General features: G+C 44.8%; 1 protein-coding gene and 1 pseudogene across 1 annotated transcript; both read right to left on the reverse strand.

The window, feature by feature from the left end:
- Positions 1 to 7,197: 7,197 nt before the first annotated feature.
- Positions 7,198 to 7,404, reverse strand: LOC146046479 (U2 spliceosomal RNA; annotated as a pseudogene).
- Positions 7,405 to 8,742: 1,338 nt separating this feature from the next.
- Positions 8,743 to 19,955, reverse strand: LOC146045712 (kelch domain-containing protein 1-like). The gene is made up of 11 exons (XM_083164742.1): positions 19,328 to 19,955; positions 18,485 to 18,670; positions 16,357 to 16,453; positions 14,805 to 14,988; positions 14,512 to 14,634; positions 14,150 to 14,337; positions 13,862 to 14,058; positions 13,560 to 13,651; positions 12,479 to 12,533; positions 10,275 to 10,372; positions 8,743 to 9,053 (listed from the first exon to the last, which is right to left on the reverse strand). Exons 1-11 carry the CDS (start codon positions 19,390 to 19,392, stop codon positions 8,851 to 8,853), a joined length of 1,488 nt encoding a protein of 495 aa, XP_083020868.1. The 5' UTR covers positions 19,393 to 19,955; the 3' UTR covers positions 8,743 to 8,850.
- Between the last annotated feature and the right edge of the window lie 1,309 nt (positions 19,956 to 21,264).

Below are 21,264 nucleotides of genomic sequence, written 5' to 3' on the forward strand. Positions count from 1 at the left end.
TCGGGCTCGGTGGCTCGATGCGCTCGCCACACTTTCTATTCTCAACTCCACGCCGACATGGATAGTGTGAGACTACTGGTCTCGCCACGCTTCGGGTTGATAGTGGGGGTGGTACAGCCTCAAAAATGACATTTGGGGGCCATTGAACATGTTTGATACTAATTTCAATGCATTTGGATGCTTTTCTGTAAAAAAACGCATGTGATCGCATGCTATCAAATCACATGCGATGCGATTTTTTGCTATGCGATGCACATCGTGGGAGCCGTGATAATCCACAAGTACCAAAAAAAAACAATCTCCCAAAATTTTTGCACAAATAAAATATTTATTATTCATTATTTTCATTTTTATTATATTTCATTTTTTTCCGTGCAATATTGTTTGAACATAACTGTATTTGCTCCGAAGTCTGTTCTTGAAATTTAAAAAATTCCTGAAGATCTGGGACTAAAAACATAATGGGCCCCTTAAACTGTAATTAATTTAAAAATACTTAATTCATCAACATTACATAGTAAGTAGACAAAGAAAAAAGCAAGTTTGCTTGAAGTGTAGATCTACTGTAAACATTGTGATCATGTACAGTAATGTGGAATTGAACACACAAAACTCATGACAGGGTTATAACAAACAGCACCACCTTCTGGTAAAATTGTGCTACACCGCTTATATTTTTGATACATTAACTATTAGCTATAATATAAAATGCAGGCCAGCACATTAAACATCTGCTGGACATTGTAAAACTGAGGGTCTTATTCAGAGAGGGACCCATTTAGCACAGCTGCTGTATACAGCATCTGCACTTGTATATAGTTGCTTCTGTGATCCACTGCATTGGACAATCTGTTTGAATATCTGTCATCTGTGTAACCCTCAGGTTGGCTGGTGCCTTCATGCAGTCAGTGAAGCTGTATCTGTCGCGCATGCACAAAATTCTGGGAAAATGTCAGCTGCGCCATTTTCCTAGTGACTCCTGCAGCGCTGCGGACATGGGACTCATGTGCGGTTACCTGTCTGTGACACTAGAGGCTACTTTTTCTTATAAATTTCATAAGACTACTGTGAGATAATCACTCTGGAATTTGTGCAGGGATGAGTATCTTTGATTGCCAATGTCTGGACGGGATATGTTCCGCATCCCATTGATCAGGATGCTGGTGTACACTATACTGACAAAGGCATCTCAACATCAATTGGAATGCCGGCGGTGAAATCCTAATTGCCGGGATGTCAGAGGGCAGGTAACCAGGGCAGGATGGTGTTACATCAGGAAAATGGGGGGGGGGGGGGGGGGGTGACTTAGGGTTAGGCTGTGGGGAGTGAGGGTTAGGAGGCACCTAGAAGGAGGGGTAAGGCGGCAGGGCACGAGAGTTTGGGTTATAGACTAGAAGGGAGGTTCAAGCTCAGGCCGGGGGGGCGGTTAGGCTGGGGGAAGAGAAGTATATTTACCTGACCCCTGTTGAAATTCTTTCCTTTGAGATGCTGGCACCGGTATTTTGACCACTGTTCATCCATATGCAGGGCAGCTGAGAGGGGGGAGCAGGTACTAATTACCCGGGCCCGGCAGGGGCCCTAGTCCGACCCAACCCCTTCCCCCTCCCAGCATCAGCACACATACAGCATGTGCTGTAGGTGTGTGCTGCTGCTGAGTTTAGAGGTTTCTTTCACCCCCTCTAAACATTTTGGGGGCTTGGCCTAAGCAAGGAGGTGACCACTACTCCCACACTTAGGCCACGCCCCAAAATTTTCCTGGGGCCCGGCTTTACTCTCGGCTGCCCTGTCTGTATGTATCAAGCCTGAACACCTCTGCTGTTCACATGGGTAACACGGAAAACCCAAAGGACACAGCAACATGCCAGAAAAGAACATAGCACCCCTTTTACACTGACACTAAAACCCAAATTATTGCAGGGATCAGAAAAAATGGTTAAATCCAATTTTTTTTTTTTTTTTTTTAACAAACTTGCTCTGAATAATTGTTTTTGTCTATCTTCCAGTGTTTGGAAGTAAATGGTTGATTGTAATAAGCTCCCACATATTACCAGAATTTGACCAGTCAGATTGGACAAATAAATCTGTAGGTGTGTACAGAGTTTCTATTTTGCTTGGTCAGTATTGATTGCACCTTCTTCCATAGACAGCAATCCTCAGAACATGAGCTGTTGGGGATATTACGAATATAAGCAGCAGGTATTTAGTGTAACGCTCTCATGTAACATTAATGGATTCTCAGGAACTGCTTATCTGATCAAGCCCTTAGGAAAAATTGCATAAAAACAACAAGATATTTTCACCTCAGCAAATACAAACTGTGAGACTTGTGCTGCTTTCACACCGCATAACTGGCTTTGACCCTGTATTTGAAAAAGTTTCCAAAAACAGGTCTGCCTGGTAAAACCCCTTTCACATCGCATCTCTTAAACAGTATATTACCGTTTAAGTTCCTTTTTTGGCACTGGCAGACCCGTTTTTGGAAACTTTCCAAATACAAGGTCAAAGCAAGTGCGGTCTTCTTATAAGCAGCCTACTCTTCTACTCAGATGTAGAATTTGGATTCAAGGTTTGTGGAATTGAGGGACCATTTCTGGCAGGTAGCAGGGTTGAGATCAGCACTGTCCGATTGTGGTGCTGCTTCTGATCCTTATTCTCTACAGCATCTGTCCAATCCTTTTGCTCTCTCCTTCCGTCAGTGTCACCTGAGGGAGTGGCAAAGTACACGGTCCCTCTTCTCCAAACTCCTCTCTAGGACTACACTCAGGGCTATTTGGTACTCTTTACTTAGAAGGGCGCCCATCTCGGGCATTGAATGCACTAAAAAATCAGGTGCGATGCGACAGACGAGATGCCCGAGATTTCCCATAGGGAACAATGTTAAATGTCTCAATTGACCCGATTTTCCTGTTCAATGCCTCAATTGACCCAATTTTTCCATAGGAAACAATGTTAAATGGGCCACAGAGGCCAAATAGGCACCCTGAAGTGAATAATGGCCACCCGAAACAGGTATCCGCGTCCCCTCGCGGGCTTCACAGCTGTCCGCGTACGCTCGCCACGCTTCGGGCTCGGTGGCTCGCTGCGCTCGCCACACTTTCTATTCTCAACTCCACGCCGACGTGGATAGTGGGGGTATGAAAAGGTCGTAGGACGCGTACCGCCGCGCTCGCCACGCATCGGGTTGACGTTGATCGTGGGGTGGCGTTAACAATTCGGGGGGACATTATACACTTCAGGGTGCCTATTTGGCCTCTGTGGCCCATTTAACATTGTTTCCTATGGAAAAATCGGGTCAATTGAGGCATTGAACAGGAAAATTGGGTCAATTGAGACATTTAACATTGTTCCCTATGGGAAATCTCGGGCATCTCGTCGGTTGATCGCACCCGATTTTTTAGTGCATTCAATGCCCGAGATTTTTTACTAACGATGCCCACGATCAAAATCGTGGGCGCCCTTCTAAGTAAAGAGTACCGGCTATTTTTCTGCAGGCTCCAGCAGGAACTGTGGCCCTTATTCTAGTTCACTCTGACAAAATATTTCTTAGATGGACAAAACCATGTGCACTGCAGGTGAGGCAGGTGTAAAACCCCACCCAAATCTAATTATCTCTGCACAAGTAACACCTGCCTCACCTGCAGTGCACATGGTTTTGTCCATCTAACAAATATTTTGTCAGAAAGAGTAAACTAGAATAAGGGCCACAGTTCCTGCTGGAGCCTGTAGAAAAATAGCCCTGACTACACTATATACCCCTAGCTGGCATGGGTGTGAATCGTATTGTCGACCCGACTTAGGTAGTCAGTCATTAGGTCGACACCATTGGGTCAACAGGCAGCAAGGTCGACAGGATTCTAGGTCGACATGGGACAAGGTCGATATAGATTTTTCACTGTTTCTTAACCCAAATGTCAACACAGTTGACATGGACACAGTTGGAAGTCAACCGCAGACCCACGCTGTGCTCGGCACACTATTTTATTCTTCCACCACGCCCTAGTGCAGGCTTTCCCAACCATGGTCCTCAAGGCACACCAACAGTGCAGGTTTTGTAGATATCCAGGCTTGAGCACAGGTGACTTAATTAGTATCTGAGGGATTCTGATTAAACCATCTGTGCTGAAGCCTGGATATCACTAAAACCTGCACTGTTGGTGTGCCTTGAGGACCGTGGTTGGGAAAGCCTGCCCTAGTGGATGGTAGGGCATGAAATACCTCCTGTCAGCACATGTCGGCTCAAAAAACAGTGAAAAAACCCATCTCAACCTTGTGACCTGTCGTCCTAACCCATGTCTACCTGACGCATTTGTGGACATAAAACCATGTCGACCTAGTACCCTGTCGACCCAAAAAATGCATGAGGTATTCCAACATAGAAGAGTTACTCAACCTCTTTTCGTGTGAATAGAAGGATAAAAGGGATATCTAATGGAATCTGGAGATTATCTCAAAGAGCTCAGAGGAAAATGAAAGGGGGAGGGGAAAAAAAAGTGGGAAAGAGGAGACTTCTGGGCCTAATTCATGTTTTTATTCACATGCAGTTGTGTTTTTCTAGACTACAGAAATGCGAATCATCACAAATGAAGCTGCTGCCCTGAAAAAGAGAGAAGATGCCAACAGGAGCAATCACAAAGTTCTCTGAAACTGCATACTTATATAGAGGACTGATGCAATAACAAGGAGCATTGCCGAAGGGTTAACCTATAGCTACAAAGACTGGCAAGCAGCATTACAGATGCTGATGTACATGTTTCTAGGTGTACATGATCAAAGCTGGAGGCAGATACACACCTTGAAAATGCCCATGACACGTGTACATTTTTGCCGCCACTCCCATATTAATTCCAATTGGCCCTTCCTGGAAATCTTCCTGCATAGAGAAAGTCCATGCAGGAGCAAAAAGTACTGCGCACACCCGGAGTCAACTGATAATTGTTCTGCTAAGAAAACAATGGTATTGCATGTAGATGAATTATGACATCAGAGCCAACTCTATTCATCAAAGCGTACCCTTCCACTGCATAAACCAGCTGGTTCTCCGACCCCTTGCCTGTTTACATCCTGCTATCTAACCACCACCCCCTCGCTTGCACCTCTTGTAATCTGTCTGTCTCCCCTTCCTGCTAGATTGTAAGCTCCTCCGAGTAGGGCCCTCTTCCCTCCTGTCATCAAAGCCCTCTCCTCCTCACATGTCACTCACAGCTCTCCTTTACCCAACACTCAGTGACCATCTTCGTCTGCATACTCCTCTCCATCATTGGCCTCAAGCCTCTAGTTGTATGTTGATTGAGTCCTCACTACTTACATTTAAGCTGTAATGTGTATTGAACTGTGGTGCTCTTTATTTGTACTGTATTTTTGTTATTTATTCAATGTTATGCCAAGTTTTGTCTCCCTGTATTGTTCCTTTGTACGGCGCTGCGAAACACTTGTGGCGCCTTATAAATAAAATTTTAATAATAATAATAATAACTTAAGGTCCCCAAATTCTTTGTTAACAGAACTTGTATTTAGGGGTAGCAATGGAAAAAGATATCAGCGACTAATTATTGTAGATATCTACAATAATTAGTCGCCGATATCTTTTTCCATTGCTACCCATAAACCCGTGAGTAAACATACCATTACTCTTACTAGAAGATAGGCTGACACCCTCCATATTGAAAGGGAATATTATTGTTTTTTGAAAAAAACCCATTCAGCACAAGTGGCGCCCCCTATTCAGAGCTAACAGAACTTGTATTTAATTCATATTTTATTATAAAGACCCATTCCACTTAACTATTAAAATCTCTACAACTACTATAACGTCTTATGCTCATCAGCTATTGGCAGTTTTGTGATAGCAGCATCTGGGAAGTCAGATGTTTGTATGTCAGTGGATTATCCAAAATCATCTTATATTCAAAAATTTTACTAGGAACAGCATCCTGAGTACATAGATTGTCCATGCTAGTACAGCTCAGAGGTGTACTACTACTTATGGAAAATATAGAATTCCTGGAATGGGACATCTACAGCTTTTAGCATGTGCAAAGAGTTTGAAGAAACTCAGGGAGCCCGAGGTGTGCTCCCACCACCAGTGCTGTGCCTAAACACGTGCATAGGGGTTGTGCGATCGAATGGACCCTCTCCCAAAGGAGAAGGGCCCCATTTTTTCCCTAACCCCTCTCAGCCATAAGGCCGAAGAGGGGAAAAAAGGGATCGGTGGGTCCTCTTCGCCAAAGCTCAGAGAGACCCTCTTTCCTCAACCCCCGGAAGGGTCAGGATGGTGGGTCCTCCGCACCCGAAGGTTTGGTGAGACCCGCATTAGGCTTCCCTCCGCCTTGCGGCTCGGGGTCGCCCTCGAGGGGACCGAAGCTCTTCCCAAAGGGGGTGAGTTTCAGTACATTGGGGAATGGTAGGCCCATAAGGGTCAACCACACAACCCAAAAAAACAGTGACACTACAAAAAACGTGAAAAGTGCACGAACGTGGGGTCAACCACACAACCCAAAAAAACAGTGACACTACAAAAAACGTGAAAAGTGCACGAACGTGGGGTCAACCACACAACCCAAAAAAACAGTGACACTACAAAAAACGTGAAAAGTGCACGAACGTGAGAAGAGAAATAAATGATAAAGAGGACCCCAGCCAGAAGGCCAGGGTGGGGGTGTGAAAAATTGTCCTACCCCATCCAAAAGGACGAGGTAAGGACGCGCAGTGCTAACCTAGAGGGGAAGTGCGCAGTGCAAGTGCTTACTTGTGCAAGGTGATTTTGGGGATCACCCGTGCAGGTCGGCACCCCCGAGTTTCCCCGGGGGCACAGTGCAGCCTCGGACTCCAGGCAGCCGACCGATCAGCGTCCGACCAAGTGTTTCTCTGCTCCCATCGTAGGGCACTTTCCAGCCCCTGGCATGGGAATGGGTACTCCACTGGGCTTTTCAAAAGACTCCCTTAGGGGTTGCGGCCCCCTCGGAAGAGCAATCTACTCAGTCTTAGGTACTAAGCTGGGCCTTTCGCGGTCTCCCCATCAGAGGCTACGAACCTCTGGAACAGGAGCCATCTACTCAGTCCCAGCCTTTCTCTGCTCCCTGGGAATGGATACTAGAATGAGCCTTTCGCTGTCTCATCCTTAGGGGGCTACAAACCCCGTCAAGAGAGCCAAACTACTAGGCCCTGTGTTTCTCCCCCCTCCTACCAGTGGGTTTACGGAAACAACACCTCCTACCACTGGCAGAGGTGAAGGTACTCAGCCAGACTTTTCACCACTCCCAGGCAAAAAAGAGGGGTCCCACACCCTCTGCCCATCAGAGCAGCTACTCAGTCCAGCTTTTCTCTATTCTCTGCCAGAGGCCAGTCCATACCCACTGATAAGAACAGATACTACACTTGATCTTAGCCAGAAGGCCGAGAAGCGATGTGCATGTGCAAAGAGAGGTTACATAAATATATGAAGGAGATCAAAGCCTCACACACATAAGACAAATTGTTTAAACTATCGCTCATTTTGGCCCTTCTGAGCGATAGCGTTTGAAAAATTGTTTAGTGTGTATGCTCAATATCGTTATCATAGCACGCTCCAGCTGAGTTTTCACTCCCCAGCTAAGACATTAGATCAGGCGTGTCCAAACTGTGGCCCTCCAGCTGTTGTGAAACTACACATCCCAGCATGCCTTGCCATAGCTTTAGCATTCTCCAATAGCAAAACTGTGACAAGGCATGATGGGACTTGTAGTTTCTCAACAGCTGGAGGGCCATAGTTTGGACATGGCTGCATTAGATGTTCATAGATCGCATCGCTGGCGCTTGCTGCCTCACCTTGGTGAAGTGGCGAAGCAGAAAGCTGGCACAATCTTTGCCCACTGTGTATAGTGATGTGCCTAAAGAACCAGTCCACAACAAATACAAAGTGTCAATGAAGATGTCCTATATTTTGAACTACAAGTCCCAGAGTATGCTCACACTTCCGCAGTTCGTGCAAAGCTAATACTGTATAGGAGCCAAGCAATAAAATTAAATGCTTCATGTTTATGGCCAGACAGGGAGTAAGTATATACTAGGTATAAAATATGCACACACTGCTAGCAATGCTGTCTGGTGTCTCTCAACAGCTGCTAGCTGCACAGGTGACTCAGTGTCAAGTGTAGCACTGACCAATCACCAAATGTAAACAAACCAGCACAGGCGTCTGATAGCCAAATTAGCTGAATGAAACCCCAACTGTTCTTCAGTGAAATTTGGGATAGCTCGGGATTGTTTTCAGTAGTTCAAAATAAATGATCATTTCCATACTATCCATCAGATTGGACATACCTGCCCATTGTATTAATTCTCCGCAAACGTAATAAAATCAGGAGTCCATTTGATCAAGATGTTTCTCTGTGCTAATGCAGTCCTGTGTACGGCAGATTCATTTAATACCCTGGGGCCATACAATTAGCCCTTAGTGTGGCCTGTTATCTATCTTCAGGGATTTGAAAAAATATCCCTGATAAAAGCCAATTTTCACCATTCTACAAAAAAAGGTGCAGAGTTTCCGCATTTTAACACTGTTGAAGCTGAAACCCGCCCTCATGTGCAGGAATAAGTTACTTGAATTCCCTCAATGACTAGATCTCAATAACTCACTAAAATTATTTTATTTCTCTAAGTAGCTAAAGCTTGGAAGGCATTTATAAATGTTTCTAATTAAGGGGAGGGGTAAATAAAGCAGCTTGGATTTTAAATACCACCATAAACAATGTACAGATTTGTGTATCAGATTTCATAAAAGCAGCATTTATTAAAACTATATACAGAACGACCATACACACATATACAATGAAAAAAGGAATAGGGCTTCATCACAAGATGTACCAGAAGCTACTAGCCAAGAATCTCTGAAATCCGCAGCCTGACTGTATCAGAGTAGAAGTGCCCCTCATTGTTACCACCCCCAAAGATGAGCAGCTCTTGTGGGATGCAGGCCTCACTGTCCTCTCTTACCCCAGGAAGAGGCAGCATGGAAAACCCAGCACGGGGAGATCTGGGCAATGAATCGTGAACCAAGGAGGTCCAGGTCTTTGACACTGTAAAAATAAAAATTAGGATCAGGAAAAGAAAAATCATTAAAATATACTGTATTTACACACAGATATACAATACATAGCCAATTTACATTTAGATATATGTGGTGGCGGGGGGGTTCAAGCATGATACTGACTGTTGAAATATTGTCCATTCCAGATGTCAATTCGTTGGATTTCAATCTTCTAACTATCGGAAACATCATGGACTGTCGAAAAAGGCTTTTATAAAAGGTGAGGTAGTTACCAACACACCTGTTGTAAAGCCACTAGGAGAATAGTTGACCCAAGCTATAATGAATAGTTTAAAACAAGGTGCATGCTTTACAACAGGTGTGTTGGTAACTGCCTCACCGTTAAAAGCAAAGATGCTGTGAGCTTAAGCCCCTGGAGCTTTCACTAGGTGATAGCCATATTTATGGTAATTATGAGCAACAGAGTAGGAACCTGCAGAAAAGTGGGGTCCCTTGCCAGGGGCTGCAGGATTAAAATGCATTGATCAATACTAAATGTGCACTATTATAGTTAGTAAATATATAATCCATAGACAAGAGTCTCTGCTCCCCCTGGCCTGATGTGCTGCAGTCCTGTGCCCTGCTGCTTTAGGTAGGATAGAAGGGTTACAGGAGGGGCGATTGCACCCCCAACCCTTATTCTCCTCAGATACAGTCCTTAAAACTCGGTCTTCCATTCACAAACTTGTTAGCAACTAGAGAAGCAGCAGACACTTAAATATAGCTTATATCCCCTTTCATGTTGCAAATTTTAGGTCGCACCTGGGATTTGGACACTATGTCATGGCATCGACCCAGCATTTGCATTGTTTTGTGACCTGGCAATAAGCCGGGAGTGGGGCAGAGAGTCATCGAGGAGGAGTCAGCACTTGGAGTTGAGGCTGCCTCCTCCCTATAGTGTGAACAGGACCCAGGTCCCTCCACCCGTGTTACCTGTTCACACTGCACTGCAACACGGGTCTGACCTGGGATTAATCCTTCACGTAACCAGTGGGAATTCACCAAGTAATTTCAAAAAGGCCTTTTCACACCGCATGTCGACCCAGCAACAACCCGGGTTATTTGTGCGATGTGAAAGGGGTATTGGTGAGCACTGAAGTGATATGAACATTAGTCTTATAGTATATATCCGTGTAGGACATTACAGTAAAAGCAGCAAAGGTGGAGAAGTCGATCTATAAGCAACTAGCCAAATAACACATTTTATTACCTGTATTAAATATGTAAGTGTCACTGAGGGCCTGGTTCCCATCATATCCTCCATGAATTAAGAAGCCAGAATCTGAGACACGGGCAGCAGAGTGCCAGCTAGGGATAAAAGGATGTGGCAGTTATTGCAGGAGATAATGTAGGTCATATATATGTACTTGTTAGTATTAATGTAGAACCTCCCTATAGCAAAATGCATAATAAATATTATTTTTTTTTATTTTTTTTTAGGGAGTGCTCCCCACTGGGCGAGTTTTTTATTGGGAGCGCTCCCTAAAAAAAAAAAAAAAAAAACATCACTCTCTCCCAGGGTCCGGGCAGCACAGCTGAAATGTCAATCAGCCTCTGCCCGGCCCTGCGCCCCGTCAATAGAAAACCCAGAGGGGAGGGTGGAGGAGGAGCGGCAGAGGGGAGGGAGCCGGGCAGCGCTAAAGCTACATGAGTTCAATGATTGAACTCAGCAGCGCTGCCCCCGGCTCTAAACAGTGGCAATTCTGGGAATTTTCTGAGCTTGCCAGACTGGGCACCGAGGCACAGCCCGGAAAATTCTCGGGATTGCCACTGAAGGGGTTAATGTGTGTGAGGAACTATAAATGGGTGAAGTTTTGGCATCCATCAAAATTCTTTACGTCAGTGAGCCTGTAAAGGCTTAAATGGATTGCAGATTCAGTAACATAGGACCACCTGTATCCTTACATATCAAACTCACTTGTGACTGTTTAACCTCGTTACGCATATTGGCGCACACAGTGCGTGTAATTTGATTTTTTTTAAATAGTCATTTTTAAATGTAAGGCTTTTTGAAGTTTGAATATATAATTAGAAGTAAATCCAGTCAATAGAATATTTAAAATCTATTTACAGCAGCACATTTAAAATGTATGTACAATTGATTGGGAAACTTTAAATAATCAACAACAATTTGCAACAGTAAAGTAGTGTATATTTTCAAAATCTAATAAAAAATTTGTGCATATATAAAGTGTGCACTCTAGATGTTTGTTTAGGAACAGATTACATTTATCTAAGATTGTGTACACACTGTGTGATTTTGGCTATCGATTTTGACTAGACAAAATCGATAGCAAGTTAGTCAAAATCGCACCGTGTTTAGCAGCATCTGATATCAATATGCGGCACCGTGGCATTGGTATTGCAAGTAGAACTAGACTAAGCAGGCAAGTCTATATCAAGTAAAATCTTGCAACATGGGCCAAGTTGCACAATGCAAAAAAAAATTTAAAATCCACCACAATGCCACGACAAAACACAGCTCTTGGTAATTTTTTCAATGGAAAATGCAAAGATTCAGGGGTATATTTACTAAGATGGACGTTCTGCTGAAGATTGGATGTTGCCCAAAGCAACCAGATTTGATTCTCTTTTAGAAGGTGCTATCTTCAATAGAACTCACATCTTAGTAAAGTTACGCCTTAGTTAAAAGAACACACGCACACATGTGGCCAGTTCTTGGGCGCTCCGTCCAGCTAGGTGCACCCTGCCGCCCAGCATTCCCCTGGCCAGGCACTTGGCTAGGCAGCCATAGTGGAACGCAGCACATTTGTGGAGCTACCACTTCCCCAGGCTTAATCTCCCCTTTTACCCTGTACTCACCACCCTGTTGCCCCTCCGCTGCACCTGTGATCCCGCCGGGTGCCTGTAGGTGCTAGCTGTGGAGCCGGGGAGGGCCCGACAACCCTCTCACAGGTTGCGGCCTGGTGCTTCAGGACCTCAATTTTCATGGCATCCGCGGCGGCACGTAGGTGTGCGCCAATGCCCACGGCCTACAACCTCTCTGTTCAGCCTGCAGGAGCGGGCTCTCATCTGTCGGTCCCTGCGCTGATCAGGACCGTACCACCACCTCTGCTCTAACCTCATCACGGGCTGCGGCCTGCTGCCCTTTGGAGAAGCCATTCCTGCATCAGACCTACTCGCTGTTAGACACGAATCTTGAAAAAGGCACCGCAGCATCCTTAGTGTCTATTTTATTCATACCAAGGTAACCCTTTGTGTGCTTTTACGGCAGGTCAAGTTGGATTTTCAAGTTGTCGTGACAGGATCACTTCGTAAAGAAGCCAATGTTAAATACAGTAGTTTTTTTGTGTTTTTTTAACAAGGCTGCTGCCACACATGAAATATTAAATACATAAATGTAATGACAAGCACTAATACAACACAGCACAGTGACAATTACATCTCACTTACCAGCGAGGGCTCGGAGAGTTTCCAGTAACTTCAACTGCAGAGAACTCCATGAGACCTGGAGAGAAGTAGGGGAAAATAAAAACTATTTAAAATAGAAAAATCAATACAGATAAGTGGAATATAGAAGGAAAAAAAAAAAATCACAGAATGTAAAAAAGCAATTATTGCAGTTTTCATTCAGGTGGTTTTAATTCCAAAACATAACAAAATATAAATTTATATACACTGGGGTTCAGCTAAGTTACTACAGCTGGCACGTGCACTATAGGAGCAGTGGTGAAAGTTTTAATTTGTCCTTTGAAATGAGAAGGTCCACTAAGAATTGCACTGTGATAATCACTGGGAGTAAGGAAATACGATCAATACAAGAACTATGCAGATCCTCGATGTTAGTCTTCTGGGAAAGAAACAATTCTCTATGGGGGAGTATTCAGCCAATAAGATCCTGCTTTGAATTCAGAGTAAATCAGAGCCTGCACATCTCTACTTTAAACATGGTCCCAACCACACTGTCAGAGAAGTACCTTGCCTAATGGTGCCCACACACGGTGAGGTGTGCTAAATGAGATTTGAGCATATACAATTATTTATTTACAGTTTCTTATATAGCGCAGCATATTCCGTTGCGCTTTACAATTGGATACAATGTGTGCTATGCAATTTAAAACTACAGTACATACTGTTTGAACAACACCAGATTTTGACTACACTACAATAGTAATACAATAGCATGCAATGTACTACAAAAATACCTGCATGACATACTATTTTACCTTGTGATTTGGACTATGTGGGAGCATGCATCACATTGGAAAAATAAACACTGCGCGATCTGACCTAGACGCAAAGCAATGTGTCATTTTAGAAACTGTGGAAGCATTGCTACCAGATAGAATAGGTACATTAGATTAAAATTGCATTGAAAAGACAGAAAGTCAAATGTTATAGTACGTGATTCACAAGCAGACATGATTCCAGACTAGATAATTACTAGATTTAAAGCTCAAATCAGTTTAAAGGCAAAACTAGGTTGTTTTGCCTTTAAACTCATTTCTGCATACGCAAGATCCCAAGCACTCACCAAGATCCAGCAGGTAGAGATCATTGAAGCAAACAGGTGTGTCCCATCCTCCGAATATGTAGAGATCTCTGTTCAACAAGCATGCAGAGTGCCTGAAAAGAAAATGAGTCACGGACATAAATTCACACATTATATACAGCAACTTTAACGCCTACTTTTAAAATCGGACAAAATCCAAATTTTCATTGACAGCCGCTAAATTTAAAGCTCAGCTAGGACATGCGACTCCTAAATTGCATTCCCTCCCCTGCTGTGCAACATGGTTTGCCAAGGTGTTAAAAGGTCGACATCTAAATTCTCACCCAGAGCGAGCAGAGGGTTTATTCCCCAGGACAATGGGCTGGTACCAGATCTCATGTTGTGGATCAAATATGTATAGTGTGTCACTGCAACCATCCGGTTCAGGATTGGGACGTGGGAAAACCCCCCCTAACACAAACAGCTCTCCTTGAAACAGAGAGCAAGTGTGATAGGAGAGGGGAGGAACTTTTCCCTTGGCCTGGAAGAGAAATGACAGAGGATCTATAAGACGTACGGAAACAAGCATTAGAAATTAGAATACATCTACTGTATAATTTACTACCACTAACCTCCACACTCCTCCACCGCCAAGACACAGTATCCAAGATATGAACATCATTAAACCACTTTCTGTTCTTGAAACCTCCAAACACGTAAATCCGTTGGCTGTCCGGGTCAAAGACGGCAGTGTGTCCTGTGCGTGTTTCTGGAGTGGAACCATCAGCCACTGCCTCCACAGGAGACCATGTGGTGTTCTCTACATACAGAGTAAAGTATGAGCAACATGGTATAGGTGTGTAGTTTCAGTTCACCCTTTAGTCAGTTTAGTTATTCCTTTAATATATATTTTGACATTTAAGTAAAATTCTGGTTCTATGGATGCCATAAGAAATATATACCCAGACATAGGCTAACAGGAAAGATCCTTTACCTGTATAAAGCTTCCACATAGAGTCCTTACAAAACTGCATTCGTGCACCTTGCCCACCAATCAGAATCACTGTTTCCTGGTTTACAGGACATAAAGCATGCCCCCAGCGTCCTGTCGGGAGACCTAGGGGAGGAGACAAATGGAGAGGAGCTTTGAAAGTCCTTTAGATTACAAATGGCTTTGAAAACTAAACAAAGAAAGAAAGGTTTAAAAAGACCCAGAAATTGGAACTAAAACAAAAAGTACATACTGGTTTACAGGATACATGTAAATAATTAAACAGTTAAGCTCACCAGAGATGGTCTCAGGTCTCTTGCCCAGTGTGGACGGTTTGATCATCGCACTCTCTTTATTACTCTTGCTCTTCTGCTGTGCTGCATTCCCTTTGACAGACCCCTTGTTGGGGCAGATGTTCTCATCAGTCAGTTTCTTTCTCTTCCTACGTTCATGGTTTGGGCCATTGGGTTTAGCACAGACCTGCAAAGACCAAGCCAGTTTTAGAAGCAAATATAAAGTAACATTAAGTAAAAGTCTGAGTGGGTGGAATATGGGAAACTGCCACCATCTTCCACTGCAATACAGTATATCACAGAATTATCAGGATCGTGGCTATCATTATAGATGTGCAGCCAACCTGTTATATACCCACTGCAATATCTTTACTCTGTCACTTAATCACTCACAGTAGCAAAAGGCAGTGTAAACTGCACTGTAAGACACTAATGGTCCATACACACTGGGCGAATATGGCCAGCGTGTATGGACAGCTATGACCGTGTCACCATTGGGGGGAAAGCCGCCCAGTGCATACACACTGAGTGCATTTACCCCTGCCTGGCATGGTGAACAGGGGGAAGGGGGGGCACGTCTGTGCATAGCATAGCGCTATGCAAAGCCGTCCTGAAAGCCGCTCATCTGCTGGTAATACCATGATGATGCAGGAGCGTGCAGCAGCGCCACCGCTCTTCACCAGGGCATACACACTGGGCGGCTGAAAGACGCCCAAACTTGCTGTTTTGCCTTAACATACTCAATTCAAAATGTGAAGACCACCAGAATCACAATTCCCCCATCCTTTCAATAAGCACCAATCCAATCACTGGTCCTCACTTCCCTTACATCTGCCATAATGGATTTTTATTTTTCCAATAGAGAAACAAATATATTTGCCTCACTGTTATACTCAGTTACAAACAAAAGCACACAGTTAAATTCACCAGAGAAAACTGACCACAAGCCACTGCACTTTTTGATTGAAGCACCTTGGCACCTGACACTTTATTGCATTTGCACTTTCCTGGAGACGCACAAGCACTTTACTTGGACTCTGGAGGCATTTGGACGTAAGCTCACTGCGGTGGTGCCGCAGACTGGTTCCATCTTCAGTATAGCCCACCGCAGTGCATCCACATGGTGAGATACCCACTTATTGCCAGACTGTCAAAATTACATCTGAGACCAGAGTGCACCCACGTCCCCATAGGAGCATTGCAAACAGTGTTGTATTCTGTATTGCTTATTTTCGTATATGTTTTTCTTTTATGCATTCAATTGTATCTTAATAAATCCTGTTGAAAACAATTGGATTTGTGTCCAAATAACATCTTTTCAGGTATAGTGCGCCAAACTCCATATAAACTTTTTTGTGCAGCATTCTACCTTTGGGGGTGGTGTACCCCCATATCATATTGGAGTTGGCTGCACTATATACCTGATTTATTGCGCTCCACCAACCACAACACCTTCTTTTTCACCAGAGAAAACTCAAACAAAAATTATTCCTGATAAAACTGGTAATTCTTCATTAAGACATAAAAAGTGTTGGTCAATTAAATGTAAATACACCTGTCCATGAAGAACCATGTTAATCTGCAGCATTCCCCCTCCGTCCGCAGTCATGCAGGTGGTCTCATCATCAGGGCCACACTCCCATATGAAGCATCTGTAAGATCCAGATTACAGCTAAGTACAACATATAAACCCAAAACATCAATTCTATCCAATAACCAACACATGATAATAATGTGCAAAATACTCATTAGTCATTAGAGGATTACACAAAAATATGACAATCTCAGAGCGATATTGCTGCTTATTATACAATTGTGTGTGTTCTTCATAGACAGGGACTGTCCTGATTCCAAAGCTTTTCTGTGAGGTCTTGTATAGGCGAGAACTATATGGCCATGATTCTAGGGGCCTTCAAGAAGGCACGTTCTGGGCATCTCAACCTATCTCCAAGCCTGCAGCAAACAGTGAATAGTAGACCGCATGCTGATTGGTGGATAGTTCTAGCCATCCACCAATCGTGCTTGCAGTCATTCCATGTATTGAAGAATAAGAGGGTAAGTTATTTGTATTTATTGGGTGGGTAATGGACTGTAAGGGGCGGGGTGTTCAAATCTGCACAATGTGATAACATGAGGAGGTATCCAGTGGACAGATTGTAGGTCGACACATGAAAAAGATTAACATGTCAATGGTCAACAAACGAAAAGGTTGGCACAAGTGATTCATGATTTTTTTTTTTTTTTTAGCACCAAGACTTGTTCTTACTTCACAATCCAAGTAGGCATAGAGCGAACAGAATAGTGTGCTGAGCGCAGTACACTAATACGGTGTCCATGTCGACAAAGGTCTACAAAGACTTTCCTGTGGTAACAAATTTCCATGTCAACCTTTTTGATGTGTTGACCTACAGTAATTACTGGTCACAAATGGACATCACCCCACGGTTTTGGAGGTGCTTTACGGCCAATGCACTGAACTGAATACTAGAAGAATAGTTTCTACAGCTTCTATTGATTAAGCATATGCCTGCAGCTGGTATACATGCATAGCAACCATGGTGAGCAGAAGAGTGGGTGATATCAATTTTACATACTGACGCACAGATAAAAGACCATAAGGTTCTGTTCACTGATTATTCAAAGCCATATTTTATTGTGTTGTCATTGCAGCAGTTATGTTACAAATTCTAAAAGCTCACAAATGTTGGTTAGGTAAAGACCAGATTGCTGGACTGGACAGACTCTATTCCGTAAGCTGCCACTCCGAAGCTTGTAGCGCATGTCCCAATCTGGGGATGCTTGTGACACAGGTGATGGGAGAGAAGGGTGCTGGACGGAGTCTCGACAGTCGGGATCCCGACAGGCATTTACCCAACGTCGGTATTCCGACTGTCAAAACACCGACAGCTGGGTTCCCGACGGCCACCTGCAATTTTCCCTCGTGGGGGTCCACGACCCCCATAGAGGGAGAATAGAATAGGTGGCTCACGTAGCGAGACACCATGCCCGCAAGGAGCTTAGTTGCGCTCACCATGCTGTCTGGGTCCGGCCAGTCGGGATCCCGACGTCGGGTTAATGACTGTTGGGATCCCAACTGTCGGACACCTGTACCCCACCCGGAGAGAATGTGGTTATATTACATCCTGCACCATGCGGAGGCTGGAATCTTTCCCTACCCTGTATCCCTGGTAACAAACGTCAAACACCCCCATTGCGACCAATCGGCCCATTAAATCGGACCAATCGCCTCTTCGTGACATGCAGTCGGGCCCGATGCATGGTCCCGTGCGCATCGGAGCGACAAGGTGGTCGGACCGGCAGGCCATCCAACCACCTGTTCCTCCAGGTGGCGAGGCGGGTGGGAAGCAGGGACGCATGCGATCTATCACAACGGATCGCATGTGTCCCTGCTGCTGGGAAGGTCCCTGCAGATCGCACTCTGTCGGGTGTCCGTACACTGCTGCGAGACGTCGCAGGCAGTGTATGGGCACCAAGCTCCACAGTGGCAGATTGCTGCATGGAGCAGGTCTAGCGTTTCACGGTTTTAAGCAATCCGTCAATTGTAAAGTTATTTGCACACTGCAGCTAATAAAAGCTTTTTTTTTTCTTTGCATTGGAAGGTTATAATAAAAGTTTCCATTATTTTAATGAAAGCCATAAAAGTTATTTAAACAAATGCTTACCTGGTTTCACATGTCAGTGTCCCCAGTCTGATTCCCTTGCCTCCCTTTGCTTCCAGCTGGACATCCACTCTGCTATTTGGGGACATCCCAGACCAGTCTCCTGCACTAAAAACCAGCAACTGTGCAGGGATAGGCAGGGACAGCGAGGCTGAAAAGCACGGAGCATCCCGGGAGCCAGATGACAAGCTGAGAAAAAAAACACAGGAATGCCATATAGTTAATGTATGTCCTATGGGGACACTTCTGGTCACTGTGACTGCACCAGTCTGAGAATAATCCCACTCTGTGACAATCCTGCACCAATTACCACTGCACTGCATCATTACCACTGCAATCACTCAGCTGGCACAAATAATATCGCATAATGGAGCTGCTTTAATGCTATTTTGGCTTCAGGATGGCGAATTAAAAGGCCGTCATTCCATAGGAGGCAGCCGTCATTCTGCATCATTCTGCATGTAACATATGTGTAATGGTCTTAGCAAGATGTGTACCAAAAATATAGTTGATATGTTGAATAATTTCATAAATATACATATACATGACATTGTCTCCCATTATAGTGAAATGGCATTCCTTATCAGCAGATCAGACTGTCATTCCACTGTCATTCCTTTTAGTACATCCCTAATATGGGCACTATCAACAAATACACAGTATGAGGTGCAGGCATTAGGGCAATTAATACATTATATGTGCTACAGGCATGAATAAAATATGCCCCAGGGACCTCTCTCTGGTCTGCCAGGACCAGCTGACATCAGGCGGACAAGTGACAGAGCAGGAACACACTGGCACAGGTGGCATACATTACCCCCTCCCGAATACAGAGTAGCACATTACCGGCTCAGCCTCACAGGGGGCTCCAGCGTATCACACAGGACATAGAACTCAGGGATCCGCTCCATGTTGTGCCGGTAAAGCCGCAGCTTCTACCCAGAGATCTCTCTATTCACTCAGCTTCCCGCCAGATTGGCCACAACAACAAGGATCTCGAGCGCCCAGTACTCCGATTCCGAAACACCCGCCACCCGAGGGCACGCCCACTCTTGACAGCCTGCACATTCACTGTCCCCGCCCACATCTGTTATATTAATGTACAACTGTAGTGCCAGACACAGCAGGCAAAAAAACCCTAAAAGCATTTGTGCGGGTTGCCGTGAGCGGGGTGTCCACTGTCGCACACAGTGGGAGAGATGAAAGGCTGCTGCCCCTGAAGCTGTCTCTCTCCTCAGTCCCCAGCTCAGCACACGGCACTGTGACTGTCTGACTGACCAGGGGATAGAGGCTGTCCCTGTCATCTCTCTCCCCACTGCTAACTCCCTGCTGCAACTGGGGGAGGGAATGGCCATCGACTATCACATCGATGGTTGAGCTCGATGTTTTGGGCATCGATAGTGGAGGTTGAATAGTTTTATGCCATCGATGGATGGCTTATAATGGTATAGGCTGGGGTGCATGCTCAGCGTCGCCGCATCCAGCGGCGTCACTGGAGACGGGCCGCCCCACCGGGAGGTGCGCGCATGCGCAGAAGAAACAAACTGGATGGATAGCTAGTTTAAGATTCTTCTGCGCCGAAGCGATAGCAGGAACCGTCGTTGGTAGGTGGTAGAATATTTTATTGCCATTGATGGTTCCTGCTTTAAAAGACATTGATGAGGGATGTGCCGATGCCCATCCCTAGGTTCCCCTTCCCATCCCCAGCAGACCCGGATGGGCCCGAGTAAAAAGTATCTGCCTCTGGTTGTATTTGGGCTCACCTCTACACATTAGGGACCTATTTCAGGTTGGCTCACAAAAGCAAAATCTGCAAAGAGAGTTACGGTGGGGTGTGTTCAAAGTGAAATCTTGCAGTGTAAAAATAAAGCTGCCAGTAATTACCCTGCACAGATACAAAATAACTCACCCAAATGTGCTCTCTTTGCACCTGTTACATCAGCCCCACCTGCAGTGCTCATGGTTTTGTCCATTAAAGGAGTTTGCTTTTGCAAACCAGCCTGAATCACCCCCTAAATAAGCAAGCCAGATTTAAGACACGAGTCTTAGATGTTATGGGACAGTTCATCCTCAGATGTCTCAAAATATGGCAACTGATTCTAAAATTAAATATTGAAGAAATAACAGAAGTACATAGTCCACATATACAAACGTGTGCTTCCCTGATTTCACAACTGTGCACAGCGCCTTATATATAACATGGCACAGCACAGTGCAAAATATACATTCACACTCAGTACATGTAATATGATTAAGCATATGAAAGTGGTGCTGCAGCACAATTGAATAACCCCCCCCCCCCCCCTTAGTGGCATAGACTTCATCTTAGCCATGTGGGCAGGGTGTCTGGCCACACACTGCAACACGTTTACTTTTCTTGCCTGACAGCTGTCAATAAAATATATTTAAATCCACTGGCCATAAACTAGTTCGTCCATGGCTCTTCCAATTTTTTTATGTGTGATTCTTATGACCACATACCCTCCCACTGTACCTTTTTGGCTGGTACAGTACCTTTTTTGGCCTGTACCTGCCAAAAAGGGCTTTGTACAGATTTTTATGGGTCTCTGACTCTCCATTGAAAGTAGAGGAATGGGGGCGTGGCCACATCCCCTTTGGGCTATTTCACACTGTCCGGCTCCTGCCGGACGGCGAAATCCCGCTCAGCTTAAAAGCCATGCTGTCCCTGCAGTGTGTAATAGACAGCTATGTATCCATTCACACAGGACGGCCACGGCACGGCTGCCGGGTAGCAGCCGGATCTTTCCACTGCAGTGTCCGGC

This window comes from Crinia signifera, chromosome 11 (genome assembly GCF_055691185.1).
Source record: "Crinia signifera chromosome 11, ASM5569118v1, whole genome shotgun sequence".
NCBI classification, from domain to species: Eukaryota; Metazoa; Chordata; class Amphibia; order Anura; family Myobatrachidae; genus Crinia; species Crinia signifera.